Genomic DNA, 19,992 nt, shown 5'->3' on the forward strand with positions numbered 1-19,992 from the left:
GAAGCGCAAAACCTAAAAATCACGTGAGCCAACTCACTACACATAACGACACGTGATAGATGTTTGTTTTTTTTTTGTTTTTTTAAATATAAACCATTATTTTATTATATTTTAGCATAAACATTCATAGCTAGACAGGTAATGAACATAAACTAGCTAACATTTATAATTTATTTACAGATGAAATGTTGCACATATATGTAACAAGCAAAGTATTTATCATAATGTACTTTAAATAACATTACAAGTAATGTCAGAAAGATATCAGCTCAAAAGATAACTCAAAAAAAGATAACTCAAAAAGTTGATTAGTTGGATCAGGTGTGTTCAGTTAGGGTTGGAGCTAAACTCTGCAGGGCAGTGGCACACCAGAAGCTGAGTTTGAGATCGCTGTGTTAGTGTTTAATGTTCTGTTGGGAGTTAAAGGGTTTCTGTTGTCTGAGTTTTGTGAGGTTACCATTATGCTGAAGCATAGAGCCTGTGCTTCAGTCCAGGATGAGCCAGAAAACATTGGTTATGCTGCATGTTGCTTTATTTAAAGGAAGTAACTGTGTATTTGCCAGTGCAGTGATGTCTATAGGCATTAGCTCATGCATGTGTGCTATTGCTAACTAATGACTGACTGCAAGAGATTTGCAGTTTACAGTGAAGGTGTTAGATCACAATAATTCAGGTAATAACTGTAAAATAAGTGTTTTTCTGTAAAACATTTAATGAAAATTTCTGTAATTTTTTTTTTTTCACTTTATTTAAATTAGGACAGTTTACTTTAATTTTTACGTTTTTTTGTTTGGCAGTCATTGCAGCCAGTCATTTGACTGTTTTTTTTTTTTTTATGTTAAAAAAATATTTAAGCTACAAAAAAGAAAAAAAAAAATCTTCTCATCCCAAAGTATTTTAAATCCATTCACTGATACAGTATGTAGGCTATCTTATTTTTGTTTGTTTAATATTTGTATATATTTCAATTATTTTCCACTTGATCTCATTATCTCTTTACCCAATTAACGTTCGGTATTATATCTAATAGTCCTACTTTCAGTAGCTACCATATAGCCTATGTTTTGTAAAAACTGTAAATGCCCGACAGTTATGTCAATAGAGCTTGTTTCTGTATAGGCGTTCACTTTACAGAAATTTAACATATTAGGTTATATCTATATTGAATTTTATTTTGGCTAGTAATTAATAGGCTAGGCTATAGGTGCCTATATAATAATAATATTAATAATAATAATAAATAAAAAAGACATAATTAGTGATTTAAAATGCTGTGGGATGGGATGGATCAAAAAAATATATATTGTAGGCCTATATTATTTTATGTTCTTACACATTCTTTAAACATTTACTGATAACAACAAACTTCATTTGAACGCTGTCTATAGGCAACATTGAGCGCAATATGATATAGGCCTAATATAATGGTAGGCCTTTAATATACATTATAAATAGAAGTCGTGGCCACAAGAAAAATATGTCGTTCCCTCAACATCGGCATCTTGACTTCACATCGCATCGCACAACATAAGGATGTGTTACCTCGACAAAATGATTTCGTGGCCATGACATATCAGATATCACGTTCCCATGAGTTAATATGTCGTAGCCATAGCAAAACTAAGTGAACCGAACATGTCCCCTCCTGGTCACCGTATAGTATTAAAACTCCTATAAAATGTATTAGTATCGGTGTGACCACAAGTAAAGTAATTTAAAAACTTGGCTCATTATAATCAGTAGCAACAGAATTAATATACAATAAGCACATATGGGTGAGGTGTATGGGTTTCACATACACTACCATTCAAAGGTTTGGGGTCGGAAAGACTTTTTTTAATGTTTTTGAAAAAGTCGTGTCATCTTTCTGACCCTGAACTTTTATATATACTGTATATACTTTTACCAAAATTGTTCATTACTTATCTGACAGATACACCACTATGAAATATCAACTATTTTGTTGTTTGACAAAAGGGGAAAAAATACACTATTCTGTAAAAATGTGTCTTGAGATACTACATGTAAAAGCTTCAATGGCTTGATTCATCATGTTATATACCATAAGCGCATGACACATGACATTGGTGAGCAGAGGAAAACGTGTTTCAAGAAGTCTTGAGGAAAACGTGATTGCACAGAAACAGTCGAGTGATGCAGACAAATTTTGCAGTCCTCGAGTGAGCCTCTCCTTCAATAATTGATGCAGCTGTCTCATTTGCCACCCGGCACTCTTCATTTCAACTTTGACACAGCACAAACTCATTTCCTGATCAAACTGTGGATGAAAAGCATGTGAATAGAGACAACATCATCATCATCACTGCAGTCTCAGCATCTGTGGTGAACTCTGGCTCATGGAGAACACAGCAGCAGGTTCATGGTGGCACTGCCGGTGGATGAGACGGGCCGCTAGAATGAGCAGGATCCCAGTGAGCAGCTCCAGGCAGAAGGACAGACATGCCATGACTAGAGACCAGCCGAAGGACATGTGGACGTGAGCCAGTGACTCCATATCTACCGTGAGCTGCAGCTCTTCCAAAGCCTGCTGAGAGTAACTGATATAGATGCTCACACCAGACACCGTCAGCAGACCTGTGCACAAAGAGCAGTCATTACACTCCATTCACAACACACTTCAGCTCACAAAACAATCTGACAGCAACAGACTTAGCAGTACTTTCCATTTTTACACATAGTCTTTTAAAGTGTATTATTTCCATAATAAGTATTCTTTTTGAAAGTATGCTGAAGTGTACTTCATTTTCACAAGGATATTTGATACACTATTTCCTGCCAATGTGATTCCTGTAAAATTATGCTGCATCTTTTCTTGTAAATATATATATATATATATATTTAATTTATAAGTTACTCTTTGGACATTTTAATCAACATGAATATTGTTAAAATTGGTGCACTAGGAACACCCCCCATGAAAACCCATCCTGGGTTCCATCAGTTCAAGCAACGGTCCTGAACACAGGTCCCATTGTAGATACAAAATCTTGACTGGGATAAGTGCGTGAGTCTTTCATTTACAGTGAAAATAAGCAGTGCGCAAGCACAGAATATGATGGTGACACAGGCTAGTGGTAAGAGTATTAATGAGAGAGGAGAGAAGACCATGTTTGAGGGAACCGTCATGAACTCAGTCATTATTACCATAATTAACCCACTTACATGAAGCTCAGAGGAGCTCTGACCTTTCACAATCACTCAGAATAGACAAGAGGAAGAACAGAGGTGAGGTTTTCCTGCTGCTCTGCAATTAAACATAATTTTTCAGCCGTCTAGCTGTTTCTACTCATTTCAGGTCAGATATTCTGATCAACAATTCATTGTTCTCTTAAGAAGATAAATGAAAAAATGAACTGACACAACTAATAACAGAAGGGTTTGCTTTGTTTGCTTTCGAGTTGTCTCCTCCCTTGTTTCATTTATTCCCCATTTTCCTGCTTCTTTTCAGTTTCCCAGGTTACTGATTATACCCGTGTTTGTTGTCATGGTTACTGATTGCTTTGTGCACCTGTTTCTTGTTCTGTTTGTTCTTTCCTGTGTATTTCAGCACTCAGTTTAGTTCCACTCACTGTCCAGTATTGTCTTTGCATTAGTTTTCTGACTAGCTTTATTTGTTTTATAAATAAAAGTGAATCTGCTGCAGTTGAGATCCTCATGCCTTGCATGTACCATGACAGAACACTGGACCAAGATTAGATAAATGGACCCAGCAGCAGTTCTCTCATCTAAACATCTAAACCTCTGTTAATTCTCAATAAAAAAATAAAAAATAAAAAAAACTTTTGTGTTCATCCCACATGGTATGTGGGCCGGATCATCATTCCATGCATGTCAGGTCTGGGCCAGATCTGGGCTGACACAATGCTGCTATCTGGGTCTCCTCTCCCTTGCACAAGATGGCCATCCCCTGCAAGACTATATGTGGAGGAGTTCCTCGAGTCCAGCAACATTGGCCTTCAGACCCATCAGCTCCATGCTCACTGTGCTCTTCCATGGTCCATGGCTGGACTCCCTCATCCCTCTGGCTTCACCTTGGTCAATTGTTGCTCTGGCTCCACTTCAGACTTCAGAGTCTCCAGCTACACTTCGTCCCTCTGGCTTCGCCGGGATACTCCTTCCCTCAGATTCTGCCATTGTCCTCAGTCCCATCCACCCCACCCTGGTCTGCCGAGCCCCCATCTCCACCTTGGTCCCACTAACTTGCGGTTCCACCTCAACCCTCCTCACCTGCGGTGTCACCCCAGGTCTTTGTCATGCCTGGGTCTCTACCACTCCCAGCTCCACTCAATCCTGGCTCCTCCTTCCATCGGTTCTGCCATGGACCTTCATCCGTGCTCTCCTCTGAGTCACTCCCTAGCTCCTCCCTTAGTTGTCACCTTCCTGGGTCCTCCCTCAGTTGATTCCTCCCTGGTTCCTCTCTCAGTTGGCTTTTCCCTGGCTCCTCCCTCCAGCGTCTGGTCCATGGGCCTTCATTCCACTCAATGTCCAGCATGGTCTTTATGTTAGTAAAGCTGTTACATTGTTACAAGTAAAGATAATACTTTTTGTGCACAAAAAACAGACAAAAATACTGACTTGGAACCCGGAAGCGCTGCACTGTGTTTACTACGTCAACTGCATTGGAGACTGACATGTAAGAGAAGAAAATATTGAATAAAGTCATTATTTTTGTTTGTTTTTTTGTGGACAAAAAGTATTTTCATTGCTTCATAACATTAAGGTTGAAGCACTGTAGTCACATGGACTATTTTAACAATGTCTTTACAACCTTTCTGGGCCTTAAAAGTGGTATTTGTGTTGCAGTCTATTGGAGGCCAGATAGCTCCTATATATTTGTGTTCCGAGGATTAACGAAGATCTTATGGGTTTGGATCGACATGAGGGTGAGTAATTAATGACAGAATTTTCATTTTTGTCTGAACTAACCTTTAATTAATTCAATACTTAATTCAATACAATTAAGAACACTTTTTTCACAATGGTTTATCTGTCTGATCTGAAGAGAAGCTTTAAAACCAGAGAGATGAAGCAGCTCTTAGAAGAACAAACACCCTGGAGGTCATGAGCTGCTCTTTATAAAAAAAGCAACACTCACAGTGTTACAGACTGACTGAGTGTGTCAGAAGAGAGCTGAACTGAGCGAAAGAGACACAATGTCTGATGATGCACTCCTGGCTTAAATTAATTTATCAACGCAAGAATTCCAAACATCAGAGAGGGCTTTGAGATGTATTTGATTAGGTGCTGCTGCAGCATGATTCATCAGTGTTGTGAAAGGAGGCGTGAGGCTATTCACGTTTTGTGAGAGTTGGAGAACAGCAAATGTGTGTGAGGCGTGAGCAGATGGAAACACCATCACCATCATCCTCTCTGTCATGTCTCCGTATTCCAGAGGGATGCTCATGTCCGTGTTTTTGTGAAGAAAAGTGCTATGTTTACAGATGGGATCACTCATGTAAACTCCTGTGAGACTTCAATCTTTCCACTGTTTTACTCCAATCCATCAATCGTGTATTTTCAGTCCTCAATGGCCCAAATACTGCAATAATTTACATCAGCATTAATAAAAGCGACTAGATAAGCACACTAAACTATACTAACATAGAAACCTGTGCAAAGCTCACATGTATACATCCTTCTGTAACATTGTTCTGGGGAAGGTTAATGATGATCTCAGGAGCTTCAATCAACAGGACTGAAAACAAGAACACAAATAAAAAGCTGTGATGGTCTGTGGTGACCTCAGTGCAGATCCTAGTCATTTTCTCTGCTCCATCCCTCCCTTAATTCACCTGCTCTTCAGTTTTCTGTTGTGCTCAGGCTGAAACACAAGCAGCTGTTACAGTGCTGCAAAAGAGCCCAAAGTACACTCCATCATCATCATAACAAACATAACCAATAATACTATCACAATAATGTTGAGGACAGAATGAACACTGACAAAAAAGCCTATAGATGTAATTCCCACCTAAACTAAAATGTGCTTTACAACAACTCATGTGAAATACTGTAGCAATCATGATTTATGTTATTGTGATGCTGTGACAGTGTAATGAGCGTGTGAATTAATTATGTCATTAAAGACAGAATCAAATCATGTTGTTTTTATTATAGTTTAACACCTTTACAGACATAGGAGCATTAAATGTAGAAACTTTTCTGTAAAAACTGCTGATTGCATTACTATTCATTACTGCAGGCTTTGTGTATATTTATTATTGAGCTAAAAACCTCCACATCTATTTAAACCCTCTCTGTGTGTGTCCAGTTCTCCTAACAGCTGCACTCAGCTGGAGCACCTGACATTTTGTGTTTTCTTTCTTTCCCATTGTGATTTATATCCATGTGTGGCATTGACTGAGCCCCGAAACACATCTCTCACTGACCTGCACACAACAACTCAAACTCCACTGAGACCTCATGCCATTTCAGCTGCTATCTGTCGATGTCTGATGTAGCTGTTAATGACACTCACTGCAGATGAGGAAGTAAGCAGCGATGCAGGTGAGGAGAGTGCAGCTCTGAGCCAAAGACGCCACCAGACCGAAGATGCCCCCAAACACCAGCAGCACCAGGCTGAGCGGCAGCAGGACCACTATGACCCTGTGCAAGTCTGAGAGACACACAAGCCTTTATTACATGCCACAAACTCAAGAGTTTAAAGAGAGCTGGAGTTCAGGGGCCAATTTGTCCTTTCAATTTCAGTGAGTTTGAACGAGTGACCACTAGAAGTGTGTACAATAATATTGCATCATATCTATTGTCTATGATAATATCATAATTGTTGTTTTAACCACGCTAACATTAACAAGTATGTCACTCACTTTTCAAAAAACAAACAAAAACACACCTTGAGAGCTGCAAACTTTCACTGTGTGATGTAGATTAGAATGCAGCTGGAATGAACCCAAAATTCAAGTCCAGTTTATGTCTTACATTATGATATGTAATATTGTTAAGATATCTTTTTTTTTTTTTTGGTCAATATCACACACCCCCTACTGTGACATTATAATCAAAGACCATCACCTCTGATAATTGGACAATCTTCCTCATAATGAGGGAGGCCAATGATGGTCGGGGCGGTTGAATGTGGTGCTGGGAATAAAGCTCTTAAAGAGACGGAGAACACACTAACCACACATAACAAGCCTATTATTCCCAGTGTCGTTCTCTGATTGTGGTTAATGTGTCAACGGCTTTCAGAGACTCACTTAAAAGGTGCTTCTCCTGCTCCGTGTGGTCGGAGGTGTCCGTGTAGAACGAGATGTCATGATAACTGCCGTTCTCTCCTGTGGGTGACATTGAAACACCAGTCAAGTCAAAGCTGGAAACACTCATTATGCAGAGCTGCTTGTGAATCAGTTTTCCTGGTTATCTCTTTTTATATGCTATTACAGCCTACAAGTTCAAGCCATAAAACACACAGCATTTAAAGGTTTCTTTTCTTAAAAGGAAAAGCAGCATTTGTGTTTGAGGAAAGAAATCATCTTTACAGCAGTTAGAGTGAAATGGAAAACAGTCCTTTCATACAACAGATTCAGTAACTGTCATCACAATGTGTGTAACATTAAACATTTACAGTCCTGTGATGAACTGCTTCTCTTTTTAATAGTCTCTAGTGCCGTGAAACAGCTACAGATCTGAACGAGACATTAATTATGAACATAATGGAGCCTCAGCCAGTGAAGAGGACTGAATCTGTGAACATTTGAGAAATAACTTTCTTTCCAGCCAGTAGAACCATTTGTCACTTTATATGCTGTGATTAAAATGAGATTAAAAATACTTTAATCTAATGAGGCACATGAAATGACGAGCTAAACAGTAAGAGAAGGGAGAAATGTGGTAACACTTATTATACATATATAAAATGTGTTATACACATTAAATGTCACTATATGCTTGACTCATTAATATGGTCATGAACAAATAGCACATTAAGTTCATGTACTTCAGTAATACTCAGTATTTAGCCTAATTTTAAATGAATATTCATGTGTATATTTGTGTACAGCAACAAACTGAGGAATTAGTCAAGATATTCACATTATTGGAAGAATATAAATGTGAGCAACAGCTGCGTAATAAAATCGGACATAAAACTAAGCTCGGGTTGTGTGTGTGGATCATCTCACCTTCTTCATAAATCCTCCAGAGTCCGGAGTGGGAGCTGCTGTATTCCAGGCTGGAGTTCTTCCCTTCATCCACATCTATAATGTACCAGTAATCAGTGGCGATGGACACGGCGAGCAGGATGAAGCTGAGCAGCCCGCACAGACCCGCACTGATGACAACTGTCCCAAAGTTCATTTTCATCAGATCAAATCCCTCTTATGATTCATTGAATTTGAGCGCCTGTTACTGCCATTCAGTTCCTCTGAAGCCCGGAGAGTTTCGTTCAAACACATTAAAGCACATCATTCTGTCTTTATTACTCCAGTTGTGTCCAGGGTGAAGGAAGAATCAGCTCTCAGCACATGCTGGATGAAAAAACTCTGGGATTTTCCTCGGCATCATCTCTCCTGCACAGCTGTATCTGGAGTGAGAGCAGATCCTCTGAACACTGAATCCACACGATTCTCTCTCCTCAGTTTCAGCTGCGATCACTCACTGTGGTTCATTCTCTCACCTCAGAGACGAGCTCGTTTCTCATTTTCCTTCTAGTGTAAATACATTAATCTGTATATAATGGCCTATATTATATATAGTGTAGAGCTTTTGTTAACCTGCTGTAGTTGTTTTTGTCAGGAGAGAGATTGTTCCTCATTTCAACAGGTGAAAATATGCACACAATTTCTTTTTCCAGTACACATTCTTAAATCTTATGATATTAAGTGTTGTTTTCTGGATAAGTATGTTTTTGCTGAAAAAAATAATAATCTGACAATAGGGTAGAAATATAAATTTGTTTTCCCTTTGAATTAAAATTAAATTTTTTCTTAGCTTAGTGGCAGCTATTTTTAACCATAAATTCAATACATTTTGATACGTTTTTCAGAGAACAAGACTTTATATTTTAAATAATTTTGCTTCTTTAGTAAATATGCTGTAAAACAAGACAAAAATACCAAGTATGCTTATTTTCAGTGAGGAAGTGACCATCAGAAAGGATGACAGTAATGGAGAGGACAGTAATGAACACATGCAAAGTTTCATATGAAGCTAATGCTAAATGAAAGTCAAAGACGATCTCCTTGCAAGAGACACCACTCCTAAAATACAAAGTCAGCTGTATGTTTTCATTTCTGCAGCACAAACAGAGTAATGACATTAACAACTTCACAAGTGACGGTTAGGGTTGTCTGCTTTATTTGAGAGAAATGTCCTTAGGATGTCTTTGTGTAACAGACAGACAGTGAGTAAAGGAAGACAGCAGAAGGCAGTGACTCTAAATGCAAAAAGGGTTTTTTAAAGAAAGGAAAAAACAAAACAAAGCACTAGAAACAAAGAACTCAGAGGGAAACTAACACGCAGGAAACATACATTCAACAACTGACAAAGAACAAGGAAACACAAGGGCTATATAAAAAAACTACAATGGACTACAAAGATGGCACACGCAACAGGAAACAGAAACAAAAACACACAAGAGTCCAGGATCATGTAACAGTTTGATTATTCTCACATTCTAAATTCCTCCCTTTACAGGCGATACAGAGCCTCTAAACACAGGACTGTAAACGCTTCAGAGCTTCTCTATTAAATGCAGTTTTGGTTGTAAATACTTACATGAAATATGAAGACGCAGGTGTGTTTTATGATGTATGACATAAAGCTGTATGTGTAATGTCTATATGTGTATTTATTTTTATTTTTTTATTTAACCAGGAGAGAACCTCACTGAGATTCTTTTACAGGAGAGTCCTGGTCAAGACAGACATATATACACATAACAAACAACAACACACAATAAAATGTCATTTAAAGTACAGCCTTAGAAGCATTTGCAAATCACTAAATCTTTCTCTAGAGCACTCATGAGTGTTTTAAAATTACTAAAAGACCAAATGATTTCGCCTCAGTTTCATTTGAAGAGTGCAGCAAATTTAAAGGCAGTTTTACCTAATTTAGTTCTAGCAGGAGATACATACAGATTATAAGAAGTTTGTGAACACAATAATTAGTAAAATAGTAAATACAAACTGCTTTTTGTTGGATCAAACAGCAGAGATAAGGTGGTAAAAAAACACAAAATTGATTTGTATATCATTAAGTATCAATGCATTTTCCTCCGAACAGCAAGAGAAGATCAAGCAGCTCTATTATACTGTAATACACAATGAAGTGTTGAGAATTTACAGTCTCTTATGAATCTTAAGGCATCATGATACACAGCATCAGGAGGAGAGAAGAGAAGAAGGACGTGCTGAAACTCTACATCCCCATAATCAGTAAAAAAAGACACAAGTTTCTTCCTTGCATTAAATGAGAAGCAAGACTTATTTCTAAAATGAAACCCTAGCTTCTCCTTTAATTTTTGTTTCAAATAATAAATGTGTGAACTAAACTGTAATGTGTCATCAGTTATGATTCAGGTATTTATATTCAGACATTAATGTGATCAATTTCCCTTGAAAAGTCTGAAGAGCAATGAAACTATCTAATGAAGTTCTGGAATTTGACATAAAAATCAACATAAATATTGTTTTCTCAACATTTAAAACCAGTTTTAAAGTGTAAAGTATATTATTTATGTTTAATAATATCAAAAGCAGATTGTAAATCAGCCAGAGCTTGTTGTTTTGTAGGAGCAGAACAATAGATGACAGTATCGTCCGCGTAAAAAGTAAAACCTTGTATTTTCAATATTAACATCAAGACAGTTTAATATAGTAAATAATAATGGCCTCAATAAAGCATGTACCTTGTTATATAGCGCTATATAGTTTGTGTTTATTATTTTATTGTATATTTTTGTTTTGTTACTTAGATTTTAGGTGATCCAGCAGAAATTGTCCTGTGAATAAACAATAAAGATTTCTTCTGGAAATGCCGAGATCATGGCTTTAAATTCCAGGAAATGAACAAACTGATCAAATGTACTTTGAATACAATGTAAGTCACTTTTAATAAAATCATCTGCCAAATGCATAAATGTACATGTAATGTATCTAAAAGAACATGAAATTATTAATGGGCTTGTATACAGATTTGTCATTAAAGCAATTTATTAAAATATTCTCTGGAATATATTTACATTGTATTTTGACTTGGCAGTGTAACTTTCTACCCAATATTAGAGTAATGTGGCATGTGCTTTATTACATTATGATTTGCTACAAACATCTTGAAGTTAAATGTATTGTATAATGCTTGTCACAAAAATCTAGTTCAAAAACATCTTTACAGAGAATACTGTCTGTGAACGAGATACAAGTGAGGAATAATATCTGTAGAGAGACACTAATCTGAAGCTGCGGCTCACTCTCCTCACCACCAGAGGTCACTGTCTCCTGAGCACTGCTGACAACACTATAGATTTAACAACTTTTCAGAGTACCTTAACATTTTTTTTTCTTTTCAAAAATCACCTAACAACAAATTTAGCTGTTTTTAAAATGTATTTGGCAACTTTTATCAACTTTTGAAAAGTGACTCTTGATGATTCATGTTTATGTGTACTTGTGACACGACGTTTATTTGAAGCTTTGATGTCATTCTGGTGAAAGTCTTCAGCTATTAGTCCAGAATTTCTTTCATTCACTCTCAGTGTGTTCAGTTTAATTTGATAAGATCACCTGTTCAAGTCCAAGTCTGTGTTTGTTGTTGTTTTCTCATTAAACAGCAAAGACTCCAGTTAATCTGGACTCATCTGTACAGAAGGAGTTTGGCTGACGAGAGATCAGCACAGGATTGATTCACAATCATCTTCTACAGCAGGAACACAAACTCAACTGCTGGAGTTTCAACTGTGTTTAATGAGGGTTGAACGTAAACTCTGCAGGACGGCGTCCCTCCAGATCGGAGTTTGGATCCCCTGCTTTAGAGGAAAAACACTAACAGTGAACAACCTGTTGAATCAACATCAGCTGTCTTGTGTAGACGCTCCTGTAGAGCTGATATCTCGCTTCACACTATCTTATAGACTTCTTCTGGATAAACTGAACTGACTTCCACATACTTTACTGTTTTTGTCTAAGGAAGAAGCTGGACAACATTTCATCTGCAGTTTATGCAAAAACCAAGAATATTTTAGAAGGGCGGACATTAAAATATGAGGAATTTTATTTCCGAGAGAACGGAGATCTTCTGGAGGATCCGCTGAAGGAGTTTGTTTAGACATCAGCGCACCGAGACTCACTCAGATGTCACCATACCAAAATTATGACTGAAATATCTCAAAACTGAATCAATATCACAGTAAAATCCTAAAACATCAGGAGAAGTTGAATAATAGATGACAGAAGATGAGATTCTTTTATTTATCACTCAAACAAGAGGAGACAGAGACGTTTACAACATTGATCAAAGGATCAACTCAAATTAAAGTCATGAACGCCTCATCAAACGTTTGTTGTCTGAGTTTTGTGTGTCAGCAGTGAAGAGTCGAGTCTGTGTTTCTGTGGAGGATGAGCAGAAAACACTGATGTTGATTTATTTAAAGAGTTTCTGTGTTTCTGTGACTGTAACTAGATCCTGGTTTGTTCCCATTGAACCCTGTCCTTCTCCCAGTCTTTGGATTTTGTCTGGAATTTCAGTGTGGATCATCTTTGTTTGTGTTTGAAAATAAACTGCTGAAACTGGATTCTTGCTCCTCCTCGTCCTTCACAACCGAAACAAGTTCAGTGTGTTTTAAAATTAAATTAAAGAGATTTGAGTTAAATTGATGTTTTCAGGTTTAATTTCAATCAATTCAGTTACACAAAGTATTTGAGCAGTTTAAACTTATATTAATAGTTAAAATATTAGTGTGTGTGTGTGTGTGTGTGTGTCTGTTAGTCAGTCAGTGTGTGTGTTGTTTAATGTCACACAGAGACACTGAAGAGTTAACATTATAAAGTTTAAATCCAGCACAGAGGGGTTCATCAGTGAATGTGTGTGTGAATGTGTGTAAGTGTGTGAGTGTGTGTGTGTCAGAGACGCTGTAGAAGGACAGAGTGCCGGCCGACACGTCCACAAACACTCCTGCTCTCTTACTGACTGAACGAGCAGAAGATACGACAGTTTCCTTCCAATTGTGACAGACAGTGAATCCGTGATCAGAGCAGAACAGACTCCAGGACTTCTCATTACGTCCAAACAAACACTTAATCCCTCCTTTCCTCTTGATTCCTTTATAAGCCACTGATATTACAGCACCTCCACTCCATTCAGCCTCCCAGTAACAGCGTCCAGTCAGAGTCTCTCCACACAGAACCTGATTATACACATCAAATCTCTCTGGATGATCAGGATACGACTGATTCTGTCCCACACGCGTCACCTTCCTGTTCTCCTCAGACAGAACGAGTCGAGGGTGTGCTGTGTTTGGATCCAGTGTGAGATCACAGGCGTCTGAACACAACAACAACATTTACAACAACAACATTTACAACAACAACATTTACAACTGGATAAAGATTGTCAAGAGAAAGTTTGAGCAGAAACATTGAAGAAGATTAAAAGATTAAAGTTTGAAGATTTTGAAGAAAAAACATTCGATCGAGAGAAACAGATTCAGAGAGAGATTCTAGGGTGTTGCTATGGGGTTGCTAGGGTATTCTGAGTGGTTGCTAGTATGTTCCTATACGGTTGCTAGGGTATTCTGAGTGGTTGCTAGAGTGTACCTATGCGGTTGCTAGGGTATTCTAAGTGGTTGCTAGTATGTTCCTATGCGGTTGCTAGGGTATTCTGACTGGTTGCTAGTGTGTTCCTATGCAGTTGCTAGGGTATTCTGAGTGGTTGCTAGAGTGTACCTATGCGGTTGCTAGGGTATTCTAAGTGGTTGCTAGTATGTTCCTATGCGGTTGCTAGGGTATTCTGACTGGTTGCTAGTGTGTTCCTATGCGGTTGCTAGGGTATTCTGAGTGGTTGCTAGTATGTTCCTATACGGTTGCTAGGGTATTCTGAGTGGTTGCTAGTATGTTCCTATGCGGTTGCTAGGGTATTCTGAGTGGTTGCTAGTGTGTTCCTATACGGTTGCTAGGGTATTCTGAGTGGTTGCTAGTGTGTTCCTATGCGGTTGCTAGGGTATTCTGAGTGGTTGCTAGTGTGTTCCTATACGGTTGCTAGGGTATTCTGAGTGGTTGCTAGTGTGTTTCTATGTGGTTGCTAGGGTATTCTGAGTGGTTGCTAGTATGTTCCTATACGGTTGCTAGGGTATTCTGAGTGGTTGCTAGTATGTTCCTATACGGTTGCTAGGGTATTCTGAGTGGTTGCTAGAGTGTACCTATGCGGTTGCTAGGGTATTCTAGGTGGTTGCTAGTATGTTCCTATATGGTTGCTAGGGTATTCTAGGTGGTTGCTAGTATGATCCTATGCAGTTGCTAGGGTATTCTAGGTGGTTGCTAGTATGTTCCTATACGGTTGCTAGGGTATTCTAGGTGGTTGCTAGTATGTTCCTATGCAGTTGCTAGGATATTCTAGGTGGTTGCTAGAATGTACCTATGCGGTTGCTAGGGTATTCTGAGTGGTTGCTAGGGTATTCTAGGTGGTTGCTAGTATATTCCTATGCGGTTGCTAGGGTATTCTAGATGGTTGCTAGTATGTTCCTATGCGGTTGCTAGGGTATTCTAGGTGGTTGCTAGAGTGTTCCTATATGGTTGCTAGGATATTCTAGGTGGTTGCTAGTATGATCTTATGCAGTTGCTAGGGTATTCTAGGTGGTTGCTAATATGATCCTATGCAGTTGCTAGGGTATTCTAGGTGGTTGCTAGTATGTTCCTATATGGTTGCTAGGGTATTCTGAGTGGTTACTAGTATGTTCCCACACAGCAGGAGACTCCTAGGCGGATCCGCATTCAAGTCGCCAAACCCGCGTGACTGTCACATTCGGTTTGGCGCCGCCCAGAGGATCAGCTCCGCCTCCAGGCAGCGCCGTAAATTCTACTGTCAATCAGCGGATCCTGAGCGGACCCATGTCGGATCCGCGGACGTGCACGCGCCTTTACTGTAACGGTTGAACCACAGTACACCAAGAGCCGAGACGAGAGTCGTATCAGTGGAGACTTTCTTTGCTGGGACACGGTTGCGCTGAACCCTCTTGAGTAAGTTTATTGATATCATCATGTATATTAATCCCAGATAGCACACATACGTGTGGCCGACTTCGGCCTCATATCTGTAACATCTAAGAAGGATCGGCCAAGCATAGGCGCGTGTCTTCAGTCAGTGCTCTATTTCCAGCTTGTCGGCTTTGGGTCGGATTACGACTGCAGGCCGATGCCGCGCTTATCTGTTTGCGCGTGACCATTCATCTCTGCAACCCACGAGAGAAATGGCGACTCCGGCGACATCTGTGGTTTTCAGGTAAGTTTTCACTTTAAGTAAATTAGAAAAATCTTTTGTTAATTCTGTGACACTTAAAACTTACTAAGGCACTCGGTTTACTACAGGCAGTTTGTAATCACAATTTATCTGAATTTGTATCCAAATTATCTGAACATATCTCATCCTCTGCAAAATAAACAGATCAGGTCATAAACTGGTAATGGTAGATGTTTATGTAAATGCTGCGTGACTTTGACGTGTTTTAATAGGCGCGTGCTTTGAAAATTCAAACACTGGAGAAGTTACCATGGTAACGCGGCAAGGCAGTAACGGACAAGCTGCAAAATCTCCGTCTCTCGCTGTTGTTTTCTCTGCTTTCGGGTGAGTTTAGTCCCTAAAATCACATAAATAATATAAAACTGTTCTGGATACGTTTCTTACCTGTAATTGACAGCTTCTGTCGAATATTTACTTCATTGAAATAGTTTATTTTCTTCGAAAAAGTCTGTTAGCATAACCGTTTTCAGAACTGTTTGGCTAATATACTGAGCTCTTATGAAAGTTTGCGTTTTTAATCACATCTTTATGTTCAGAAGAGAGGCTTTGATAGTTTTGTTAAGGTTTTGTTGGTAATCTGTCAATGGGTAATTGGAAGTGAGCTAATTTATTTAAACTGCTGTACTGACATCACTTACAGGAAGCGCGAAAATCGAATGAAACGAAATGAAATGATCTATCATGGTAAACAAATTACCTCGATTACATTTAATGTTTAATTTAATACCAGTCACATTGAAGAAAAAATGTTCTGTGATTTCAGGAGTGAAAAAATAATTCTACAACACCGGAGGGGGAAGAGCTGCTGACAGAAGAGAAACTTTATGAAACTCTGAGAAAGCTCATTAAATAACTTAATACGCATTTTTTCCACAAAGGGTAACACTTTAGTATGGGAAACAATTCTCACTTTAAACTAGTTGCTTATTAGCTGTTTATTATTACTTATAAAGCAGATATTAATGCCTTATTCTGCATGACCTTATTCTACAACATCCCTAAATCCTACCTGATATCCACCCTTAAACGCTATAACTACCTTACTGTCTATTAATAAGCAACATATTAAGAGTTTGAGGCAAAAGTTAATAGTAAATATGTTTCCCATACCAAAGTGTTACCCCCACAAAATATTTTACCTCTATCACCATGCATGTTATTTTCTTTTGCAAAATTATTTTTTAATATTACAGTTTGTAAGGTTCTGACATCCAAACGTAAGTAACACAGAGCAACTTCAATCTGTATTAGTCTAATTTTGATAGGTATATATGTAGTGCTGGGCGGTATACCGGTTCATACCGAATGCCGGTATTTATTTTTGTTATGAAATGAATTTTGATGATACCGCAATACCGGTATGTGTCGCTTAACCAACGTTCGGAACGCAGCGCAGCCTGTCACTAATAAATACATTAATAAATACACTGACAATTCAAAGAAGAATGGGCAAAAATTTAACTGCTTTATTCTTTCTGTGTTAAACTTACATGTGTCATTTATTCAGAGACTGTAGTGCTCTTAAATGTACTGAAAATATCCTTAGACAGTTTAAATGTTCTTCCGCGTTTCTCCCTCGTTTTGGCAGTTTGTTGTTATATAGGGCTAGATTTTTAAAATGCTTAAGGTGCCCTCAACTCTTTTTTTTTTTTTCTATCCCTATGGTCATATTTTAATATTCATGTGTCTGTAATGAGTGTGTTGCAGGTCTGTGTTTTATTGGTTGTTGTCTCCCCACAGCATCATTTTGTGGGGCTTTGTAAACCTGTATTAACTCTAGTGTGGAATTTTTCTACAATATTCACTCATCATGACAGTAAAACAGGGCATTCTAGTCAATCTACTGCAGTTTTTCCTCTCTCAATCAGTAGAAAATGTGGTTAACGCCCGGTCATGCATAGGGGAAAAAATACCGTCATATACTGTGAAACTGATATCATTTCGAAAAATACCGTGATATAAATTTTTGGTCATACTGCCCAGCACTAGTTAAGAGTTTATGTAATGTAATGTTAAGAGTTTGCCTCCAAATAGAATGTATGTAGGACCCTAACAAACTTAAAACATTACAAAACCACACTGATTTATCCACATACAATATGTGCTCTGATCAAGGAACCATTTAATACCACTGATATTGTTTGAACATTTTGGATGTCTTTTTTTTAAACATCCGATAGCAAAAGGCGCAGCACACCTTACCCTGATCACGAATTCATAGTTTACCCACCTCTTATTTTAACCACCACAACCCTGTTTATGACTTTGTAAGTCATGTTTCTTTTTTAATTTAATCTCCTTAATGCCTTTCTCATATATTGTATTGTGTGAGCATACTTGGCTTTGGATGCTACATACCATAAACATAAACATATCTGTCTGTTTGATTACAGGTGCTGTGAGGAAAAACACGGTGACACAGTCAGCCACGGATGTGGAGGTCACCAAGCACGCAATTTAGGTGGTTCAACCTGGCGGCGGATCGGGCAGCGAGGAGACGTGTCCCGCCTCCATCCACACAAATGGAAAAATAAGCAATAAATAACCTTTTTATTGAACTTCTTGTCGTTCGCCAGTTATTCATTTTCTGATATTTTAGCTGTGCATTTCATTGAAGGTGTAGCCTAATAGATAAAATATTTTATGTTTACACCGACCTAGGCCTATAAAGCACTAAATTAGGTTTTGACCACAAAATGAATGTAGAGTAGCCTCGCCAACGTAGGCTACTTAACAAAAACAGAATAGGCTATAACCAATAACTTAACATAAATATAAATATCAATTTTATATTTCCATTGAGTAGTGATTACTTTTGTACAGTAAATTCATGTCTTGTCTTGACTTGAACCTTTTCTGTTAGGCCTATTTACAATATTGTTAGGGTAAAAATACAAGGCAATGCAGATTTAAGCTTAGGCCTATATTGCTGTAGTAGCCTAGGCCTAGTGATAGTTTTAGTTTTATCCTATTTTATCCTACAGCAAGTACAGAAGGGATTTTGAAAATGAGATAAACGGGTCCAAAACGGACCCAGGCCTGATGAGCCAGGATTTTTATGAGTCCGTTGCGGGTCCGCGGCGGATGTATGTATCAATTTTCGGGTCCCAAACGGACCCGCCGCGGAGGTAAGGTTTTAATCGCGGATGCGGAGCGAATGCAGCGCGGAGCCACGGCGGGTCCGCGATCCGCCTTCGTTGCGGATCCGTCACTGCGCGCAAGTGGACGCCGATACGGGTCCGTTTCGCGGTGTGTGGGTATGCGGTTGCTAGGGTATTCTGAGTGGTTGCTAGTATGTTCCTATGTGGTTGCTAGGGTATTCTGAGTGGTTGCTAGTATGTTCCTATATGGTTGCTAGGGTATTCTAGGTGGTTGCTAGTATGTTCCTATACGGTTGCTAGGGTATTCTGAGTGGTTGCTAGTATGTTCCTATACGGTTGCTAGGGTATTCTAGGTGGTTGCTAGTATGTTCCTATACGGTTGCTAGGGTATTCTGAGTGGTTGCTAGTGTGTTCCTATACGGTTGCTAGGGTATTCTGAGTGGTTGCTAGTGTGTTCCTATACGGTTGCTAGGGTATTCTGAGTGGTTGCTAGTATGTTCCTATACGGTTGCTAGGGTATTCTGAGTGGTTGCTAGAGTGTACCTATGCAGTTGCTAGGGTATTCTGAGTGGTTGCTAGTATGTTCCTATGTGGTTGCTAGGGTATTCTAGGTGGTTGCTAGTATGTTCGTATACGGTTGCTAGGGTATTCTGAGTGGTTGCTAGTATGTTCCTATGTGGTTGCGAGGGTATTCTAGGTGGTTTCTAGTATGTTCCTATACGGTTGCTAGGGTATTCTGAGTGGTTGCTAGTATGTTCCTATGTGGTTGCTAGGGTATTCTGAGTGGTTGCTAGTATGTTCCTATATGGTTGCTAGGGTATTCTAGGTGGTTGCTAGTATGTTCCTATACGGTTGCTAGGGTATTCTGAGTGGTTGCTAGTGTGTTCCTATACGGTTGCTAGTGTATTCTGAGTGGTTGCTAGTATGTTCCTATACGGTTGCTAGGGTATTCTGAGTGGTTGCTAGAGTGTACCTATGCAGTTGCTAGGGTATTCTGAGTGGTTGCTAGTATGTTCCTATGTGGTTGCTAGGGTATTCTAGGTGGTTGCTAGTATGTTCCTATACGGTTGCTAGGGTATTCTGAGTGGTTGCTAGTATGTTCCTATGTGGTTGCTAGGGTATTCTAGGTGGTTGCTAGTATGTTCCTATACGGTTGCTAGGGTATTCTGAGTGGTTGCTAGAGTGTACCTATGCGGTTGCTAGGGTATTCTGAGTGGTTGCTAGTGTGTTCCTATATGGTTGCTAGGGTATTCTGGGTGGTTGCTAGGGTGTTGCTATGCAGTTGCTTAGGGTGCATAGACAGATAGATAGATAGATGTGAGTTTGGTGGATGTAGATTAAACTCTAGGAGGAGCAGCATTTAGAAATTTAGTCTAAGAATAATAATAATAATAATAATAAT

General features: G+C 38.8%; 2 protein-coding genes and 2 long non-coding RNA genes across 16 annotated transcripts in view; 1 reads left to right on the forward strand and 3 right to left on the reverse strand.

Moving 5' to 3' along the window:
• Positions 1 to 514: 514 nt before the first annotated feature.
• On the reverse strand, positions 515 to 8,659 carry LOC127510141 (transmembrane protein 235). Its single transcript, XM_051889630.1, has 4 exons — positions 8,160 to 8,659; positions 7,236 to 7,313; positions 6,497 to 6,634; positions 515 to 2,595 (listed from the first exon to the last, which is right to left on the reverse strand). Exons 1-4 carry the CDS (start codon positions 8,338 to 8,340, stop codon positions 2,321 to 2,323), a joined length of 672 nt encoding a protein of 223 aa, XP_051745590.1. The 5' UTR covers positions 8,341 to 8,659; the 3' UTR covers positions 515 to 2,320.
• A 3,763-nt stretch (positions 8,660 to 12,422) lies between these two features.
• The window catches only part of LOC127508363 (NACHT, LRR and PYD domains-containing protein 12-like), a 47,072-nt gene continuing 39,502 nt past the window's right edge, over positions 12,423 to 19,992 (reverse strand). For all 11 annotated transcript variants that reach the window (XM_051886209.1, XM_051886216.1, XM_051886217.1 and 8 more), the window contains one exon: positions 12,423 to 13,518. In XM_051886209.1, the coding sequence (XP_051742169.1) occupies positions 12,968 to 13,518 (551 nt within the window). In that variant the 3' untranslated portion in view covers positions 12,423 to 12,967. The remainder of the gene's footprint in view (positions 13,519 to 19,992) is intronic.
• On the reverse strand, positions 14,063 to 19,907 carry LOC127508366 (uncharacterized). Its single transcript, XR_007928780.1, has 3 exons — positions 19,779 to 19,907; positions 19,564 to 19,735; positions 14,063 to 14,220 (listed from the first exon to the last, which is right to left on the reverse strand). It is a non-coding gene; the product is annotated as an uncharacterized LOC127508366 (long non-coding RNA).
• On the forward strand, positions 14,275 to 19,569 carry LOC127508365 (uncharacterized). 3 transcript variants are annotated; one of them, XR_007928779.1, is made up of 6 exons: positions 14,286 to 14,417; positions 14,547 to 14,653; positions 14,869 to 15,471; positions 16,253 to 18,814; positions 18,858 to 19,201; positions 19,288 to 19,569. It is a non-coding gene; the product is annotated as an uncharacterized LOC127508365 (long non-coding RNA). The 3 variants fall into 3 exon arrangements; XR_007928778.1 differs by having other exon boundaries at positions 14,275 to 14,417; positions 14,504 to 15,471; XR_007928777.1 differs by having other exon boundaries at positions 14,313 to 14,417; positions 14,547 to 15,471.

Source organism: Ctenopharyngodon idella, chromosome 3 (assembly GCF_019924925.1).
Source record: "Ctenopharyngodon idella isolate HZGC_01 chromosome 3, HZGC01, whole genome shotgun sequence".
Classification (NCBI taxonomy): domain Eukaryota; kingdom Metazoa; phylum Chordata; class Actinopteri; order Cypriniformes; family Xenocyprididae; genus Ctenopharyngodon; species Ctenopharyngodon idella.